Source organism: Dryobates pubescens, chromosome 21 (assembly GCF_014839835.1).
Source record: "Dryobates pubescens isolate bDryPub1 chromosome 21, bDryPub1.pri, whole genome shotgun sequence".
NCBI lineage: Eukaryota > Metazoa > Chordata > Aves > Piciformes > Picidae > Dryobates > Dryobates pubescens.
Genome location: NC_071632.1, coordinates 13045927 through 13067234, shown reverse-complemented (window position 1 = coordinate 13067234; position 21308 = coordinate 13045927). Strand labels below are relative to the sequence as shown.

The following is a 21308-nucleotide window of genomic DNA, read 5'->3' as shown; positions in this document are numbered from 1 at the left end:
TAAAAATTGTAATTTTGAATCTTACTTCTTCTGTCAAAACAACACATTGCTTTCTGTAACTGGATTTCAAAGATTAGCATAAAGATAAATATGCTTTATCTCTTGTAGAGTGCTACAAGTATAGCTTTGGTTTTGTCTTTTTAAAATCAGAGGATCTATTATTTAACATTTTGAAAGCATAAATTGTTTTTGTATTTGCAGTGTGTTTACATAAGGTAAGAATTGACAGCGTTACTTAATAATTACCCCTGCCCAGGTGCACAGACACCTTTTTGGAAGTGTATTTAGAGACTTGATGAATTAAACAGAAAGATAAGGCACGACCATACTACACAAAACCTGCCAGTATTGTGGTCTTGGTTAAGTTATTGAATACTCACTCACCTGTTTTCAAAATGTGTCCATTTTATGCTTTACACAAGGTTATTTGAGAGCAATAGTGGATTATTAAAAGCCCCTTTGTAAACAAAATAGATACCGTGCAAAGGAAGCAATCAGGCATCCACAGCAATTTCTTATTTGTGGAAACCAGTATGTAAAGAGTGCTGCCATCAAAAACTCTCACGTAAGAAGTTTCAATGTTATCAGAAAACAAATACATTAAAATATAATAATTTATAGAAATTCTCTGTCTCTTGGTAACCATTTCATACTAATATCCAAATGCATTTAACTTCCAGTACCATGGATTTACACCTAATTTAGTTTTTCTTCTCATCAGGAAGTTTCTTCCAGCTTGACATCTTCTGTGTTAATTGACCAGTTCAGAAGTAGAAATAGCTGAAAATTTAAAACTTGTCTTTAAAAAATGGTTGTTGCCTCTCAGAGCCCCAGGACTCTTACTGAACTGTTTGACGAAACAAACGTTTGCCTCTTTTCTAGTGCCCCAATAAGGACTCGCACTGACACGGGTTCAGAAAGTTAAATAATAGGTTTAATTTTTTAAAGCATTAGATGCAACAGATTTGTTGTCATGTCTGGAAAGCAGTCCCACTTGGTGTCTCAGAAGTATGGATGGGATGTTGTAATCATCGTGCTTTCTCAATAGATAGGATTGGGCTGTGGGGAAGTGTGGGGTTTATCTGTCTTTTCATATGCTGTAGTTGTGCTGGAAGCACTAAGGCTTTCCACGTGCAAACTTCCCTGTTGCAACTCTGGCAGTGTAGCGGACTTGACTCAGGAGAACCCTGGAGTTTGTATTGTGACAGGCTGCCAAAACTTTGAGCAGCATAGTGAGAGAAGGCAAGTTTGAAAGCAACACCTTTCTTAACACCTTGAAAGCACCATCTTTCTTAAATGACGATTTTCTTTATGCTGGTTCTTGGATGATGTGCTGGAAACCTGGAGCGGGGGAAATGCTGATTAACCACTTAAACAGAAAGAGTGACTAGTTAGAGAATTAAAATCTGTGGACATAGCTAAATGTTAAACATGCATAATTGAAAAAAAAAATGTTAAAAAAAAATGTGTTGTGGTAAAATGAAATCTTAGAAGTGTAAGAGTAGATTGAAGCCAAATTTTACTACCTTACTAGCAAACGTAGGACCATTACTTAGATTATTTTTCTATATCTTAGAGAGTGTGCCTTGTGGTTAGTGTGTGTAACTTAGGGTAGAGCTGTGCTAGATCATGTGTTGAGTGAGATACTGTTCTTGGCTGCAAGGTACAGTTTGAAGCTGAGCAGTGTCTATGGTACAAGTAGTTCTTAATCATTCTTGGGCCACGTCTAAAATGGATTGAATCAGTGGGAGTCTTTTCACAGCAAGGTCTGGATCAGATCCGAAACTCTTAAATCAGTAATAAGCTGCACATACGGAGTGAAAACTTTTAAGCAGATGTTTCTAGTAACATACTCATGTGCCCATTTTGGGCCAAAATCTTGTAGAGAGAAAATAAAGCAAGCCAACCTGGTCTGGTCTGGTCTATTCTATTCTACAGTAAGGGTTACTGAGCTTCATATACTTGAATATTTGGTAGGATGGTGCATCAAGCATTGCACTGCTGTACTTCCACTGTTTCTCTGACTGCTGAAGAGTGTTTTGTGGCTTTTCTTTTGCCTTCTGATTTTTGGTCTACCCTTTCCCTTTGCTTACTGTCTATTTAATTAAGATCCACTTTGCCTTGGCTTGAACCAGCACACTCTTAATTGATTTGTGCTGCAGCTACAAGTGACACTACTTGTACCTAGAAAGGTAGGCATGGAATTAGTGGTACTGATACCAAGAGGAGTTAATTTGCATAAACTTTGTTTCATTCATTTCAGTTACCCTGCACATAATTTTGTAGACTCAGCATTTTGCTTAAAAGCACACTAGCTGATGATCATTTGTCTCAGGATATCCTGAATCATCTGAAATAGAATCAAAACAGGAATTTACCACAGAAAGTGACATGCTCTTTTAATTATACATTTACAGTGCAGAAACACGATCATAAGAAAACAAAACTGATACCTTCTGGATGCTATTTCATGTTTTGTGAATGTAGATATAAACTGAATGTGTTCTGTGATGTAGCTATTCAGCTTGAGAATTCCTTTGTGTACAGGTTTAACATTAACCAATTATATTATGATTACAAATAGCTACGTTAGTACTAACCTTGTAAATATATGTCCAGCACTAAAAGACTGCTGAAATGTGGTATTTTAACTCCCAACTTGTTAGGAAGGAAAAGTGTGTATTGATGGATTGTTATATTTATTGGGTCATAATGTATTTAAATTTTCTTTAATGCATATGTTAGTGATTGTTTACCGTGACAAAGTGCATAGAGGTCTCTGCAAGGAGTTTTGCGTGGAAAGAATTACCTCATGTCAGTGGGCACTCCTCAATTAAAAGTTCCATTAGCAGATGATTCTTGCTTCTGGTTTGTGTACTGATTGCATTTTATTGCCTCTAAATCAGGTTCCTAGACAGGGAATAAATAAACAGTTAGAGTGTGTGGTAATGGTATCCTGATCTTTCTTCACGGCTGGGAACACCTATGTCCATTTCAATCAAGTAGGTTTGGAATATTTACTGAAATACTTTATTCTGTTTGAACTGTCTTAAAAATTTACTCATTTCACTGCTATTAAAATATAAATTTGTCTCAGAAGCATATCCAGTGGTTGGTTATATAGTAGTAAATGTTTCATTTTTTTTCAGAAGAACGTGAATGAATAGATGTTTTCCTTTTATCTTCAGGTCTTACTAAATTATGTTTAAATTTGAGACAAGAAAAATCTATTAAGCCTTTACTGGAACTTCAGTAGTGAATGCTAACTGTCAGTTATTCGGTGCATCCACAGGTATCTCTAGTCCTTCCCTTTCCCAACCTTCAAAATCCCCTAGATGACGTTGACAGCAATTTGTTGTACATATGGTGTAAGAGATAACTGTTCCTACTAAAACACAAAGAAAACAATCAGATGTTGAAATGATGGTTTTCTGCAAGTACCAATATTTCTGAAGCAGTCTATTTTGTTAATAAAAATTCTTGTAATAAAATGAAATATGACTTAAATTCAAAATTTACTTGAGGTCATCATATTTGAGCTGCTCCAAAAGACTCTGGAGATGGATCCTTGCTTGTTTATGGTAATGTGTTCATGAGTCAGTCATGAGCTCTGTTTTGTGCTTATCGCACACCAGCCATCCAGGTCAGGGACTGCAGTGAATTGAACAGGCAGACACGTTTCATCTCAGTCTTGCTTCCTCAAATCTTCGGAACTTCTGTGAACTTACACTTACTGACCTTCAAATTCCCAGCAAATGGGAAATCAGAAGTAATACCAATTTACAAAAGGCTTTATTTTTTCTGGAGGAAAGAGAAAAATGAAATCTGAGGATCCTGACACTGCCACAACAGGGGTCAATAAAGCTTTCTCAGAAACCTAATTATAGGCATATAGTTGTGGAATTTTTGGGCTCTTAATTTTCTGAAAGATGGAGAAGTCATGCAGTATTTGAACAAAAGGCATACTATGAATTTTGGCAGGCATGTAGGGAAGGTATTGTAGCAGATTTTCCATCACTACTGTGAGATGAATGAATCTCTGCTATTGTGGAGCTCAGAGAAATGAGAATGAAAGTTACCAGGTGGGTGTATTGCATGCACCTGAAAGAATTAGTTTTCATTATTCATACATATGTTAGGAACAATACCAATTTGGTTTTGCTCACTTTAAAGCACATTATTAAGTGTATCTGTAACAAATTACTTTGTCTTAAACTTGCTAAACATTAGCTTTCAAAATGCCTCAAATTACGAGTGCATGTTAATTTTAATGCAACTTGTATTTTTAGGTTGTTTTTCATTAGTTTTATCGTTTTCATTAGTGCAGAAAAGGCTGGCCCCAAAGACTTTGTGACTGTGATGAGGTATTTCTAGGATATAAATAATAAGGTAGAAGGAAGTTCTAATGGTTTTCCTATTTTTCTATCATTTTTATTAATGATTCTGTACAGCTTTGAAGATCTATTGCACTCTGTAAGTGCTAAGTATTATTTAATAGTAACTGTTTAAAATGACTGGAATAGAAAGGGTTATGGTCTTGGGGGCTGATTAGAGAAATAACTGAATTTAAACCCAGTCATTTACTCTCTCAGCTCATGAGATGTGTCTTTCTAGGGGTATGACTTTAGTATTGTTTGGATTTTAAAACACAGTTGTAGCTTGTAAAGGATTAATGGCAGGTAGGAGCAACTGATCAGTTTTTTTCCTTAAGAATGATTTTATTTGAAGAAATAAATGAGAGAATTAATTGTGGATCTGAAAGTATAAGTAAAGGCATGAAAGCTGCCTCACAGTCAGGGAGGTTTAGTTGGTCATCTGTGAATTTGTTTACACAATGGGAACCCCAGTCAGCTGGTTGTAATCAAAATTTGTTTCAGTTGGAAATGACCTTTAAGATCATTGAGTCCAACCATTATCTAATTCTGCCAAGTCTGGTGCTAAAACATGGCCCTTAGTACCATATCTGTCCTCTACAATACATAGCTAATTTGTCTGAAGTGTTCTGACTGCTTAATTTCTTTTTTTCTGGTTTTAAAACATGGAACAAACTTTTCTTTCAAGGGCTATATTCTAAATGCTGTGATCATACTTAAACAATGCCTCATGTAATCATTAAATACTATTGCAATAATTACCATGTGTAGTCCTAGTCAGGTATTACACTCATTAGGATGAAAACAAGGGGAAAGGTCCCTTGTAGGCTCTGTTGAAATGTTTGTTCCTCTCCCCTTCTCATCTAAACATTAGAAACTGGATGTATAATGTCATATTTGAATGCTGGTTGTTCCATTCATGACTTCCTATCAGGATTATTTTGCTTCATGTAAGTTAGTTTATGGGACTGCAGTGGGACACAGTGTAGGTAGGGGCTTGTTACAGTGGTAACTTCTAGCTCCCCAAGACAATTCCCCAAGGGAAGGGATAGGAGGAGTGAATCCCCACTTCTGGCCATTTGCTTAGCTGTAGTAAGAGAAATACCTTTCAGAGTGGACTTCTATAAGCATCTGGCTGCTCTAAGATTGTGTTGCCATTGAAAAAGTGGTCCTGCTGTCCCTACCCAGTTTCATCTGGAGCTGTAATGGTGTCATTTACCTCTTGGAAACAGCACCAAAGTTTATCATGATTTTATTTACCAAAGTTTTAGTGCATTTTTTAATTAAACTTTATTAGGATAGCTTGACTTTCAAAGTAATTAAAACACTGCTGTTTGTCTTGTTTCCAAAAATACTTTGGTTTTAATGTTTCAATCACTTAGCTAAGAGAAGGAGTAATTAAAGTTATTCTCAAGTTGCACAATTCAGTTTATTTAAAAATGCTTTATATAGTTTTTAGATGAAGTTATAAATGTTCACTTTGGAACTACCTGAAGATTAATAGTGATGCATTTGAAATGCATTATTTTTTTATTGATTCTTAATGTAGTAAATTACTGAAGTTATTTGGCAGCAAACAGAAATAGCCGGTGATGTTGTTCACATTTATTTTCCTGATAGCGTCACAATTTGCATTAATTGCATTGCAGCTGCACTCACTTATATTAAAAAGCTTCTACTATAATTAATCCTTTTTATTTCAAATCATTTTGGCACAATTTCTAGCAATAAACACTCATAAAAGACAGACACTTGAAAAATAACGTACAAGTTTCTTCAATATACCTATTGCTGTTTTTTCCTGACAGGGAATTATTGATAGGCTTCTAGGATCAAGTGTTGCAAGTGGCTGAGACTTAAGACTGGTTTGAAAAATGTTAAGTGGATTATTTTGCATAAAAAATAGACAGGTTTTGAATTTGTGTAATTAACCTGTGTTTAGAAAATACCTTGATTTATGTCTACATTTGTATTTCAGTTGCATACATTATGGAAATTTAATTTATAATCCATTTAGCTGATGTGATCATAGTTTTTAGTGCTATCATTTATTAGTCCTTGTATATTAAATGCTCTAAAGGCTTAAACCTGCCTTGTGTAAAAAATTGCACCTCTACATTTACATTTTATGAGTCATAGATGGAATTCTATTTTAAATTCGGGTAGCTTTGATATATTTAAGGAATTACAATGGCTTTATTGTTACTAATGCAGGAACAGCAAACAGTGACCTTACACATTGCAAATTAATGATTTATCCCTCTAGTTTGCTTTTAAAGTCAACTATACAAATGAAGACTTCGGCTTCTACACCTTGGATAAATCATACGGCTCTAAATATAATGCACCCTTTGGCTTTGAACTCGTTACTCTGAATTCTTTCTGCAAGGTCTAACTTGCTTCATGGAAATGTTCTTTCAGAAGTTGAGGGAATTGTGTATATTTTTCTTAATGTCTTTGTTGGAATATCATTGAGTGATTACAGCTACATTTAGTCTTGTTTCCTTGGTTTTTTTTTGTTGGTTTGTTTGTTTTTTCCCCACCTTCTCATTGTGCTTCCTTTCCAAAGTATGCAGCAGATTGCAGAGGAGTTAAGATAAGACAGAACACTGCTGTTGAAGACTGAAAAGTCAAAAATATTATGTTGGTGATGCCCTTTCTGATCAGCCTCGCAGTGATACTAATGATAACTGTGAAGATCTGGTTGTCATTTTTAGAGATGCTGGTGTGGCAAACAAATGGACAAAAGGAAAGGCTATTCACAGGCAGCATGTTTCAGAAATGTTGTGTTTTAAAGGCTTTTACTTCTCCTTTTTGCATGCCCTGCTTTTTCTTTCTCGCTATGGAGTTTTCATCTGTCTGTCCTGAGCTCTCAGCTTGGAAATTGGGATGGTTTGATAATGCCATTAGACACTAGAATTCAGCAAAATACGCAGCAATTAATTTGTATTTTAAAATGTACTGGGTCTGCATTGTTGTTTTTAAGGGTCAGACTATTTTACATGTAGCAATTGGTATGAATGGAAAACTGCTGCTCGTGATGATGCTAATGGAGGTAGAGATGCAAGTGCCTTTCGGAAGACATTCGTAATGCAGATGCATTGTGCTTTAGTGACCTTTGCTTTTCTTGCCAATCTATGCGATTGATACGCTCCCTGTTTGTTACTGTACTTCAGACAAGAAGACTCATGACACATAAGCAGTGATCTTACCTTTTAGATCACCACGTAATTAATTTGTAGAACTTGGGAGCTTGGTATTTCACAAGAATATTCCAGTTGCAAACTTTGGATGGATACCTGGGCTATTGCCGTATCAGAAGGTCCTATTCAATCACCAAATGGAGAATTACCAAAAAGTAGAGAAATAGATCATAGCCTTCAGAAATTCTGCACATACAATAAAAATCTCATGCATTTAATTGCTTTGTTTTTCAGGCTCTTTATGAAAATATGCTGGTGGAGCTGCCATTTGCTAGTTTCTTTCTCTCTAAATTATTGGGAACAAGTGCGGATGTTGACATTCATCATTTAGCTTCACTAGATCCAGAGATGTACAAGAACTTGCTTTTTCTCAAGAGCTATGAAGGCGATGTAGAAGAACTTGGACTAAACTTCACTGTGGTAAATAATGATCTTGGAGAAGCACAGGTAAGAATGGCTTTCAATTGTTGTTTCCTTTTGTATATGGCTGATGGGTCATTACTACCCCTAATAATTAACATTTTAACTTACAGGTGGTAGGAGAAAACTGTATGGAAGTACTTCCTGGTTTGGAGTCTGAATTACAAATCAGAATGATTTAAATAGCAGTGACCCTTTATTGTGAGATAAGTGTTGCCTTCTTTAGCTATAATTTGTCCAAGATTTCTGCTTTAACAGCATGAGAGTTGAACTTTACTTTTCTGTCACCCATTTCCTGACATCTTGGAAGATCCTAAAACCTGGATTACATTACAGTTTTAAAACAGTATCACCAGATTTGGAGTTCCTGAATCATACTGAAGGGAAGAGTCAATGATTGGCTGATTATAAACCATGTTTCATGTTAAACATATGTCCTATGTCATTTTCTCTCTTGAGTTATAATTCCTATGTGAAAACTGGCCTGCACTGTCCTTGGGAAAACATCCCAAAACTGAAATAAAGGCACGTGATAAACATGGATCAAACAGCGGGTCCTTCCAGCTCTGCTCTGTTGTACAGTGCTGTACTTGTAGCATCTGGCCTGAGGGACTGATACTGTAGTAGCTCCCGTTTTCCATTACTAGGTTGCAACGGACACAAAGTGACTGTTTCCACTATAACCCGGGATTTTCTAGGGCAGCAGCATTGGCTGTTGTTTGTATTCTGAAGTAATTAATTTAAATGCACTTAAAGTAATAGTTTTGTTGATTGCAGCTAATACAAATTCAGTTTTGTCTCTAATTAAAAATGGAAAGTAGTCAATATTTTCTGGACAAGTTTTGGTTTCCATCCTTCATACATCTACTCTGTATGCCCTCAAAAATTAGCTACTCAAGTTAGAACATACCTCAACAAATAAGACTGAGAAAAGAGAAATAGCTCAGAAATACTGTAAAAGGGGAGATCTAAATTAGAGATGCTGCCAGCTCTACCTACTGCAGCAAAAACTTGTCTAAAGTGACTGTTGCCAAGAAGCTTAATTTGTTTGTTGAAATTCTCTGAAGGCTGTAGCTAGTATTATCAAGACTTTTGATTTTTAATTGTTTGGCATAACCTTAAAAAGACAATTAAATATAATAATGGGTTTCTAAATCACTAAACTCAAAGTAAGTTAAATATTCTGATACTATTTTATTATGTTTACACTATCTGTGAACTATTAACCATCTCTTAATGAGACTTCATGTTAGTGTAGTCACCATCTTCAGTGTTTAGGTGCAAAAAGTTTTTATACTTCATTTCATTACCTTAATAAACCTCATGTGGACAAATAGATTTTGTCTGGTATTTGACTTGTGTAACCACTGCATACTAATTAATTGTGTCAAGGTAAAACTAATTCACTTTGGGAAAAGAGCTTGATTTGCACTCCTTTTGTTGAATGTGCATTATCTCTAGTTTTCAGCTAAACAACCACTTTAGTGTCTAATAAATTAGTGCCCAATAAATGCATCATAAATCTGTCCTTGTAAATAGCTATCCTCATGACAGTGTCCATCCACCAATTGTGGCACAAAAGCATTATCTGCAATGAAAGACACATTGCAAAGGGGCTCCATTGCTCCTGTCAGTAGCAGAAGGTAGAAATTCTATTATCAGCATATTGATTCCAATCCTGTAATGTGCTTTTAGATCCCATTAAACTATTGTCAAAGTGCGTTCACCAGAAGTTGAAAAAGGTACTTAATAATTTGCACATTAGACCTGCTAATTAGGGAAACTATGCCATCAGCCTTATCTTCCAACCCCAAAGAGCTTTGGCTTTTGATAAAGAACTGTCTAATGCAGTGATACCAGGCTAGATTTTAGCTGTTGGATGTGCTGCATAAACTGGTGGCCAGTGAAATGTCTTGTGTCAGCCTGTAGTCAGAGGTGCCTTCAAGTAGTTGTGTATATTGATTTTATTTTTCCTTTTATATTGTAGATTAGATGGTGATTAAATGGTTATAAAATATTCATAATAAGTGTAAGGTTAACAAATTTAAGAGAATACTGCTTTTTTTTCAGACCTTTCTTTCAGTGAGGTAGGTGAGTTCTGTGGCTGTCCAGGGGAAGAGAGGAAGATTCAAATGTGTATTCCTCTTCCTTCAGAAATGTTGGATACTGTACTCCAGTGAGTCTTCCCAAACATTGATAGCTAAGATCACATGGATTGGAGCAGTTGAATAGGATAGGAGACTCCATAATCTGGACTCCATAAATGAAATGTAGAAGCACAATTCCACAATCACTGTAAGTTTCTATGAAATTCACATAGGGTAGAAGTCGGTATCAGGACACCTCCTTTAGGTTTTCAAACAGATGTGAATGTCATTGCTGTTAACTGAAAATACTGTGAATCACTAAAAGAGTTCTTTGTCTTTAAATTTCCATGAGAGAAAATACTGAAACCTTGAAAATAATTCTGAAAGTTTCTATCATGGCAACTTCTTTCTTGGGCAGATTTATAACACTTACGGCAAATGCATTCTTAGGCATTCAAATGCAATCTCCTACCTGGAACTCCTGCCCGAACATCTGGAAGGCAGATGGCAGGGAAAGAAAGAAAACTTTAGCAGTGGTGTGAACAAAAGCAATTAGAGTCTAATACAAAAGATAAAATATTTTCATCTGTCCTGAACCCAAGTTTCTGAGAGTCCTTGACTATTTCTGAGAGTGTTGAAATTGCATGACTTAACTCCTTCACACACAAACCAAGATCTGGATGACGGATCTCTTATTCTTTCCTACACTGTTTCCCACTTTACCCTCTAAATACTCACACTTTTTCTCCATTAGCTTGGGAAGTAATTTGCCACTGGCAGATTGGTGTGAGCTGCAGCTAGCAGTAAGTTTGTCCAAGTATATCTGAGTTTCTGTTAGAGACATTATGCAATACTTTGGTCCACACCAGTTAAAACTGCCAAGTACCTTTTCTGGAAGATTTTTTGAAAATATGGGACTTTTCTATCCCATTTTGGTATTTCCCCTTGATTTTGAAAATGAGTATGGAATAGAAACTCAAGTTACCTGTGCTATTACTTTAATGATCTAAATGATACGTATGATCTGATTTCTTTTTAAATGTGCCATTCTGATAGCAAACCAAAGTAATTTTTTTGTGTTTTTTTTTTCACTTACATCTACAAAATGGGAAATAACTCTGTGACACAAGTGTGTGGTTTTCAGTTCTCACCCATCCTGTGTATGCTCATCTTACTATCTCACACCACCTAGTGGCGAAAACTGGATGGATAAAAGTAAATAACGCAGTTGAGTGTGTGCCTATCTAAAAAGAACTAGTGAGAAAAGGACATGTAATTTTGCAGTTCTTTGAAACAGAAAATTTGTAAGTGGGCAGATAGCAAAGCATTAATAGTGTTGATGTCTCAGTGATATGAGGAGCATCTTTATTAGCTCTGATCCTATAACACTAAGGAGGACAGGAATTCAAATAACAAGAGAAAGCTTTCTGATCTTGTTAGGATTTGTGGAAGTGTGTATTATAGGAGAAAACCAAAGGAATCTGACTTTAATTCAGTGAAAAAGTCTCTGGAAAGATTAATGAAGTTACTGCCCATAAGTATTAAATCATTGGTATAATTGAGGAGTAAGGAAAGAGCTGGTTAAGCTATAGCACAATAGCTTATAGGACAGTATTGAAATAAGAACTGAGTATGAACAAATTCTGCCCATTGGCCTTGATGTGTTCTACACTGTGTCGTTGCCTGCAGTATCAGAGGAGAAAACTCAGCACCCCAGGCCCCCTTCTCATCAGATGTTTCACTGTGGTATGAAATATGTCCTATACGTCTGCTAATACTCCTTGTGGACTTTACCAGTGAAAGTGTCCTTGCCCTCAGGCCAGTCAATCACACCAGCTGCTGGCCTGTAGCCTCTTTCAGTGTCTGGCTGCATGGCATACCAGGTTCCCCAAGGGGTAGACCCCAGCAAAGGCTATCCTGCTTCTTGAGTGTATGGTTTGTTTTGAAAGGGACTCGCATGGAAGGGAGCAAGCTAATGTGCGCAGGGTATGAAGCAGAGTCATTTTACTTAATGCTTCAGGGAGCTGGATTTAAGCATAGTCAGTACTCCCTGCACACAGATGTGGTGGAGTATTGATGATTTTTTTTTTTTTTAATTGCTGTAGGCAAAATAAAAGCAAGAAGCTTACTTCCCACTTCAATCCTTCATCTGCAAGACTTATTTTTAACACCTATCATAATTCAGGTTGTTTTGGCTTATCAGGGAAAGTGGTAAATACTCCATCACATGGGGTCTTTACACCAAGATTGCCTGTCTCTCTAAAAAATGTGTTCTAACTCATCTATGGATTTATTGAGTTAAATACAGGAATATCTAGACAGAATCCTCTGTCCTGTGTCATCTGAGAGGTCAGATTCACAGATGGTAATGTTCTCTTTTGGCCTTAAAAAGCTATGAGTCAAGTTAAAATCTGAAGGCTCCAAAGCACTGTGAATTTTTAATCTCACCCATTTTGCACTTTGCTTAGTACTGGAACAGCTCATGTTAATATGTAGCATGTTACAAAATAAGCTATTCATGTTTAATTCTCCGTGCTCTGAATGTCTGATCATTACTACAGACTGAAAACTGCTGAGTCCAGAGTGTAGAAAAGCAAACCCTTTTTCAGAAAGCGTCAATGTCTAGACTTCTCACTTTTTTAAGTCCTCCTCTTAGTGCTTTAATAATCCCAGTTAGGCTGTGTCTCAACAAAATTCACCTGATGTAGTAGAGCAGGATCTGTAAAGGTCTTTAATGTTATACAAATGACTATCACTGCTCCTAATTTATATCTTGGTGCAATTACAGTATCTTTAGTTTTTCATTAAAAATTCTTTGATGCTGAGTTACCTTGATGTACTTGAAGGACAAAAGTGAACTTTCTCAGTAGCAATATAAGGTTGATTTTTTTGTTTTGTTTGCTTATTTGTTGTTGGGGGTTTTGTTTATTTTTTTTCTGTTGTTGAAAGTACTGAGCATCTATAACTTGGATTTTCAACAGCAGGAATTGTGAATGCCTATTATTCTGTAAATTAGAGTTTAATTTTGACTTGGCAGACACTGCTTTAACAATAATGTGGTCCTGCAGCATTCATGATCACCAAACAGTTGGAGGTGAGCCTAGCCAGTCATGCACGGCTTTTCTAATCCAACTGGAAGGAGGCTGTGTGAGCTCTGTGCTTGTGAAAGCTTCTTTCTTCTCCAGGGCACTTACTAGCATCAGTGAAACTAGGGGGAAACTTGCCAAGGGGAAGATTTTCACTGAAGTTTGTCTGACTCAAAGTGGTGAATTTAGTATTACACATGATCCTCCTGTAAAAGTGCTCTGACTTGGCCAGATCCTCTTTCTGGTAATAAACCATGGGGCCACGAACTCAGCTGCATCAGCAGCTGGCAGTCTAGGTCTGAAAATGGGATGCCGCAGAATGTGCCCTTCTGAATAAACAGGAAATCCTTTATACCTTTACTTCTCGTCATACTCTTTTTATCTTGTACTGAGGTGAATGTTTCTGAGTATTCTAGTACACTTCAAAGGGACATCACTTACTAGAATGTTTTGCAGTTCAATTTTACAGCTACAGCACACAGAACTAACGTTTCCCAAGATGATGAAAATGGTTATGTTTATAGGTGGTTGAGCTGAAGCCAGGTGGAAAAGATATTCCTGTCACCAGTGCGAACCGCATCGCCTACATCCATCTGGTGGCAGACTACAGGCTAAACAAACAGATTCGACAGCACTGCCTTGCTTTCCGTCAGGGACTGGCCAATGTTGTCAATCTTGAGTGGCTTCGGATGTTTGATCAGCAGGAAATACAGGTACCTCTGCTTCAAACTGCAGAAAACAGTTACTTTACACTGAAATAAATACCAACTTTTGCCTGTAACCTAACTGTCCAATTGCCTTCACTGTTAGGTTCTGATTTCTGGTGCCCAGGTGCCTATTAGTTTGGATGACCTTAAGTCTTTCACAAACTATTCAGGTAAGCATATTTTACTGAAATGTTACAAAAAAAGGCATTATGACTGACTGAGGAATAAATAAATGTGTTTTTTTTTATCCTAGCAGTAGAAAAATGTGGGGTCATTCTTGCTAACTTTAGTTGTTAACTTTGGCCAAACTCTTTAGACAGGTGTGAATTTGAGGTTGGGGAAAATTATAATCAATAATTCAAATAATCAAATAGGCTTCATTGAAGAAGAATGCTGTTAAGAAGTTGAGGTAGCCATAGGTAAGCATTGAATGAGAAACTCAAAATGCAGTAATCAGAGAGATCTATAGGTACCGGAAGTCAGCAATGTAAGCCTGCTGGCTGCAGTATTTTCCCCAAGCTTTTCAAGATTGATGCTAGGTTTCTGCAGAATTTATTTCTTGCATAAAACCACTCTACCTATAAATCATTTCAATTTCATTATAGGTGGCTACACAGCAGACCATCCTGTAATTAAGATTTTCTGGAGAGTTGTAGAAAGTTTCACTGACGAAGAGAAACGCAAGCTACTCAAGTTTGTAACGAGCTGCTCTCGACCGCCTCTTCTGGGGTTTAAGGTATGTAAATGTCTTCCCAGCTTCTGGGCAAGTTGGTGTAAACACTGCACATGATGATACAAGCTTTTCTTGTCTGTAGAAATCTACACTACTTGAAAGATAAATGCTACAAGAATTTCTTCTCAGGTGTAGGAACTGGGCTGTTTCATGTGACATGTCTTGGAGGTGACACATGGTAAAGTTGACTAGTGAAAAACGAACCTCCCCCTCTTTCTTCTTCCATACATGTAACTTGGAAATCTATTTGATTCTTCTTCTCTTTATGAATTAAAATTGGTCCTAGAATTTTCTAACTTTTGATGGTTTTCATAAGCATTGTTTTCCTCTGGAATACAAACAAGAGACTCCAGTACTGCAATCACAAGGTCTCAGACACAGATCTCTAACACTTGAATGATTTAAAAGACACAAAAGTGTCTGTGGGTTGTCATACAGTAGTATGTGGCTCAATTGATAGGAGTGATGAAGGAATATTCTCAGGAACTTAAGCAGCTGACTCTTTTTTTCCAGGCTGCAGAGCAATTTTGAAATGAAAGAATTGTTTCTGGTGCCACATTCTGCAGGGAGGCATAAGCATGGCCTTTTCCCTTTGACTTCTCTATCCTCTAATGCTGCAACTTCACATTCTCTTTCCTCTGTAATTCTTTTATTTATTTTCCTGTTTCTTTGTCACCTACCATGGGTATGCAGCACTGCCATTGTGTGTGGCAATTTAAACCTCCCTTTGGTGCAGCCATTCTGTAAGCCTCTGTGCAGTCTCACAGGAGCTGTGACGTGCCATTGGCATGTGAATGGGCAATGTATCCTCAATATCTATAATCTATAACTCAGTTACACTCCTTTTATAGGCATCTAGGAGAGGAGTTGTCTTGTTCAGTGAGTAATTTGTCTGACTGTTCCACATGTCTGCTTCAGGGTGAAATGAATCCTGTCTTAGACACTACAAAACATATTAACTGGATCCTCTTTAACACTAAGGAGTGTCCAGGGTGACTAGGTTTGGATATAGAGACTGTAGTGATGGCTGTTAAATCACATGAATCCAGTCTAGAGCATTCATTGATTGATTGGTGCGATTGATTATTTAAAAGCCTGCAAGCATTTCTCCCAAGTCTGTGTGACTATCACTGTACAGTACTCTAGCTACAAACAGGAATTTTTAGGACAGTGGGAAGAACTATTAGAAAGCTGGGATGAGACCAAGATGGAACACTGCACATCAGTCATGTAATGGAGGGAGAACTGAGAAACAGTTGTGTGGAAACAAAGTAGACAGAAGCCTTCATTTGTTGTCAGCCTTCTTAATTAGAAAGGGAGAGGAGGAAATGCAGATGTAGCTACCCAGCTTTTTGGTAGCCAGTGTGACATTTGAAAGGATGGAGGAGGTGAGTCAAAAATGAAACTACTACGGCTGACAGAGACACATTGGAAAGAGGCCAAATACAAAAAGCTGAAGTTTGTGTGTGTGCTTGGAAGATAGGCTACAACTTGACTTTTGACATACTTGGCTAGGAAAAAATGGAAGTAGTAGTCATGATAGCAATATGTTAGAAGATTAGGTTCACTTAAAATGGCCGTGTGAGCAACAGGATTGGAAACAGAAAGCAGAGTGAAAAGGCATTACTGCTGCATTGCTGGGCAGCACTGAGCAGGAATTGGGTCAGTACTTGCATGGTGCTTAGAGTAGTATCTTGTTAAGATGGATTTACCAGCAAACCATGGATTTGCCAGGAAACACTGGCCAGAAAAGGAAGTGGGTAGCTGGTGTTACTGGCAGTAATGTCTTGCCAACCTGTGGCAGCCTGTGGTTGTTCAGGGCTTTGAAAGTGAAAAGTGTGAAGCTGCAGGAGTGCAGCCAAATAACTGTCTGACTATATGTGTGTTGATGGTAGACATTAACACAAGCAATCTGCCAAATTTGTTTACAGTTTTAATATGCATACTGAGTTTTTTTGAGGGGAACACAATTTCTGGTTTGCACTGTGAAATCTTCTGTGTGCTTTATGTTGTGGAAACTTCACATTTTCAAGTTAGTGCATGTTAATGTAAGATGGGCAGAGTCTAGCAGCATGAGATTTAACACATCTCAGTGCAGGGTTCTACACATTGGCCACAACAACCCCATGCAGTGCTACAGGCTGGGGTCAGAGTGGCTGGAGAGCAGCCAGGCAGAAAGGGACCTGGGGGTACTGGTTGATAATAGGCTGAACATGAGCCAGCAGTGTGCCCAGGTGGCCAAGAAGGCCAATGGCATCCTGGCATCCAAATAGTGTGGCCAGCAGGAGCAGGGAAGGTATTGTGCCCCTGTACTCAGCACTGGTTAGGCCACACCTTGAGTACTGTCTCCAGTTCTGGGCTCCTCAGTTTAGGAAAGATGTTGACTTGCTGGAATGTGTCCAGAGAAGGGCAACAGGGCTGGTGAGGGGTTTGAAGCACAAGCCATATGAGGAGAGGCTGAGGGAGCTGGGGTTGCTTAGCCTGGAGAAGAGGAGGCTCAGGGCAGACCTTATTGCTGTCTACAACTACCTGAAGGGAGGTTGTAGCCAGGTGGGGGTTGGCCTCTTTTCCTAGACAACCTGTGACAGAACAAGAGGACACAGTCTCAAGCTGCACCAGGGGAGGTTTAGGCTGGGTGTTAGGAAGAAGTTTTCCATAGAAAGAGAGATTGGCCATTGGAATGGGCTGCCCAGGGAGGTGGTGGAATCGCCATCACTGGAGGTGTTTGGGAAGAGACTGGATGGAGTGCTTGGTGCCATGGTTTAATTGATTAGATGGTGTTGGATGATAGGTTGGACTCGCTGATCTCAAAGGTCTTTTCCAACCTGGTCTGGTCTGTTCTATTCTATTCATTCTAAAATGTCTTGGCATTCATAGCATACAGATAGCACAGTCTAGCTCGACATCATTTAAAAATTGTAACTTTTACTGCCAGAATCAGGCTCAGAATAACATTTACTAAAGCTAATTAAAGTTTAATAAGTTTAATGCTTGTGATTGTTACAGACAAAAAAAAAAAAATCATTAAAGTCTGGTTGAAAATTGTTAAGTTCCAATCAGGTCACAGAATAAATTGATGATACTTTTCTCTTCCAAACTATTGCAGTTTCCCGCTGCATGGTACTTAATTATGCAACAAATGGTGCCCTTGCCGTGACATTTCAATGTAGGACTTCATTTTTCCATTTTTAAAGCTAAAGTAGGGGAATTCAATTAGCATTTTGAAAGGAACACTAAAAATGCAGCATTTTAGCCATTAAATACTTTTAAGGCATCCATTTGAACAATAATTTAGCTTAGAATCTCATTGACCTATTGCCTCTGGAGCTGGGATTTCTCCCCCCTCCCTGTTTCTAAACTCAGAACCATTTTAACTCAGGCAAGCATTAGATAAAATGAATACTTTCTTGCCAGCAAAAGCAGTGCTTTAGAGGTAACAAACAAATATATTTGTTACTACACTCTTTCTGAGAAGGAAAAAAAAAGCAGATTTTTAAAAACAAATATTACATACAATATGTCTTAAAAGTCTGTTCCTCACATCAGTAGTTACTACATGAGAAGAATAATCCAAATAACAGCTGAGTGTCTTTGACATTGCTCTATGAAGCATCAAATATAATTTCTTTAAATAGAGATTGATCTTTATTTGGAGAATATGAAGTACCTCTTGAGTCAGAGTTCTAGACCATAGTTGTGCCAATACTTGCTTAATTTGACACCTGACCAGATCCTCTGTTCGTCTTCAAATTCATAGGTTTAGGCTTGCTGAAAGGTTAATTTAGAGATAAACGCCTCTGGGGCAAGAAAAGGCTGTTAGCATTGTGTTAGACAATTGGTTTTTAACAAAGAAAATATATTGATGTGAGGAGATGGAAGATGAGGAGGAGGAAGGCTTGAAGTGAAGAGAAAGTTCTTCACAGAGAGAGTTGTTAGCCATTGGAATAGGCTGCCCAGGGAGGTGGTGGAGTCACCATTCCTGGAGGTGTTCAAGAGGGGATTGGATGTGGCACTTGGTGCCGTGGTTTAGTAGTCATGATGTCTTGGGTGACAGGTTGGACTTGATGATCTTTGAGGTCTTTTCCAACCTTATTGACTCTATGATTCTACGTTTGGTCATTGTTTTTTTTTTTTGGGGGGGGGGGGGAATTGGGTTTCTTTTAATGTTACAGCAGGAAATTGGGTACTACAGCTCCTCCCCCCACACCCCTTTATATCTGGTCACTTACCCATTTTTCCTCACAGAATCACTGTAACATGACAAGTAAATGCTCAGGTAGAATTTGTGCATAAAACTGGAATATTTCTAGACTCTAATAGAAGAATGTTGTAGCTGCCATTGCACATCATTTCATTAGCTAGAGCAAAATTACCTTTGGGATTTTTGTGTATGTAGGAACAGTGTCCTCCCTACCTCCAAAGAAAACAGCAAATTATAATTCTCATCAGAAGACACATTTTTATACAATGACAAATGTGATGTGTCATTCAAACACACCAGAACACCATTTTCCATTTACCTCTGTTGCTGCAAGGGTTCTGGTGTTCCCCATGTTCAGCATGTGTTTCATTGTCAGGAACCTTCAGTGTACCAGGAAACCATCATGCTCCTGCTTCTGCAGAATATGTGGGACCCATGGGCATTTGGGAGCCTTTCTAAGGAGAGTCTGAAGTTGTGTATCCCAAACACAACAATTTTTTGTGTGTGCTGTATTACTTTTTCCATTTCGTGTTTCTCTGGTTTTGTACCATCATACATTTGCAAAATGGAGTGTGTGAGCAATAACAAATTATTGCTATTTTCTTAGAAGCAAATAAACTGCTTTTTGTTTTACAAATCAATGGATCTTGGTGGGGACAAGGCAGAGAGAAGCACTACACAGTTCAAGAGTGCTTTTGGGGCCACTAGGAATGAGAGAAAATGCCATTTGTGTATGCCATTGTGACAGGTTTAATCTAATAACTTATTTCCTAGGAATTGATGCCAGTTGTTATGGGGTAGTTTTTGGCTTGGATGTATTTTTTTAATATGTTTTTTTTTTTTCCCTATCATTTTCAGGAGTTATATCCTGCATTTTGCATTCACAATGGAGGATCTGATTTAGACAGGCTACCTACTGCCAGTACCTGCATGAACTTGCTGAAGCTTCCTGAGTTTTATGATGAAAACCTTATGCGAAGCAAGCTTCTTTATGCCATTGAATGTGCTGCTGGATTTGAATTAAGCTGAGTCAAACTGATGCTTATTTGAAGATCTGCAGAGGAACTAACCAGTGCCTACTCTATAAGCAGCACCCATACCCAAGCAATTTTAAGGGAATTCTGTCTAGGTTTCTGCAGCTCTTGTGTCTTATCAGATGCCCTCAAATAGGTTTCATTTTTAAACACGATTTCTTAGTTGGCTTTCATTAGGTAATACTACATTGACACTGCTTTATGATTCAAAACAATGAATGCTGTGTGCAGTGTGGCCATGTTCTGTGTTTATGCAAAGGAAGAGCACATGTAAAGAAGAGTGACATCTCAGTGAAATTAACCAAAGATGAAGCTTTGGCTTTGTGCTGTTCAAACATAAATAATCTCACAAACTGGCAATAAAATTGTGTACCATGCAGCACATTGGGATGAGACAGGGCTAACATCCTGTAATTAATCTTGTAGATGGAAGCAAAGCAGATGTTTGCAGATATCCCAGAACTGAGAAGATGAAAATGCTCATTTCTGATAACCTAACATCTTTACTTACATTGTAGAATTGTTTACAAATCATAGTTGTTGCAGAACTGATTTATTTTATTCTACCTTCCCTCAAGGTGGTAGGCACTGAGATAAAATGTTTATAATACTCCATTTGTGCTTTCTGAAATACTTGGAGAAATAGGAATTGCATTAAGTTCAACCTTTGGCTGCATCATTATCACTTGAACACTGTTGTGAATGGGTGTGACTATCCATGTGTTCTCTGTTCTGTTTCTGTCTTTTGTGCCTGTACAGACTTCTGTTTTTCTTAAACAAATGTATCAGGCTCCTGTTGCATACACAGTACATACAAAAGTCATCACTTTGGAAAAGAATAATACATGTAACAACCATTAAAATTATTTAAACCAAAGTTATCAGGCTTTATCTTTTATATTTGAAGCCTGTGGTGGTCACATTCCTTTCCCCTGTCATTTCTTTCCATATCTATGCTGTAGACACTAGTCAAATTCTTTTCTGTTTTGGTTTTTGTTTTTCCTTTTCTTTTGTCCTTTGGTGATTAAACAGCTTGTATCTCCATCTGCCTGCAGTATTTCTGCTAAGAAAAGTAGGTGGAAATATGCTGCTTAATATAATTTGATATCTGGGGAAAAAAAAATTTGTTTTCATGTGGGAGGAACCGATCCTCTAGTAGTAGGCACATCACTGGCTGTTCATGTGCAAGCTGCAGTCAGTTTAAAAGAGGAAGTATAGTTCAAACTGCAAAGATTCATAGGTGCATCCCTCTGAACTTTAGTTTTATACTTTAAATCATCAAAATTAACAATCACATTTATATTCATCTCTTATGCAAAAAAAAGAAAAAAGAAAGTATTTTGCTGTTGCTGGGAGCTGTGTTGGATTTCCTATTTAATAAGCAGTAACTAGCAATATCCTTTTAAATGTGGGGAAATGGAGTGATTTTTAAGATGTTTACTAGTAACCATATAAAAATGTATA

General features: G+C 37.6%; 1 protein-coding gene across 1 annotated transcript in view; it reads left to right on the top strand.

Annotated features, from left to right (window-relative positions):
* UBE3C (ubiquitin protein ligase E3C) overlaps positions 1-20964 on the top strand; it is a 60215-nt gene extending 39251 nt beyond the window's left edge. Inside the window, exons 19-23 of the mRNA XM_054171185.1 lie at positions 7811-8023; positions 13694-13882; positions 13980-14046; positions 14482-14612; positions 19669-20964. Of these exons, the coding sequence (XP_054027160.1) occupies positions 7811-8023; positions 13694-13882; positions 13980-14046; positions 14482-14612; positions 19669-19839 (771 nt within the window). The 3' untranslated portion in view covers positions 19840-20964. The remainder of the gene's footprint in view (positions 1-7810; positions 8024-13693; positions 13883-13979; positions 14047-14481; positions 14613-19668) is intronic.
* Positions 20965-21308: the final 344 nt, after the last annotated feature.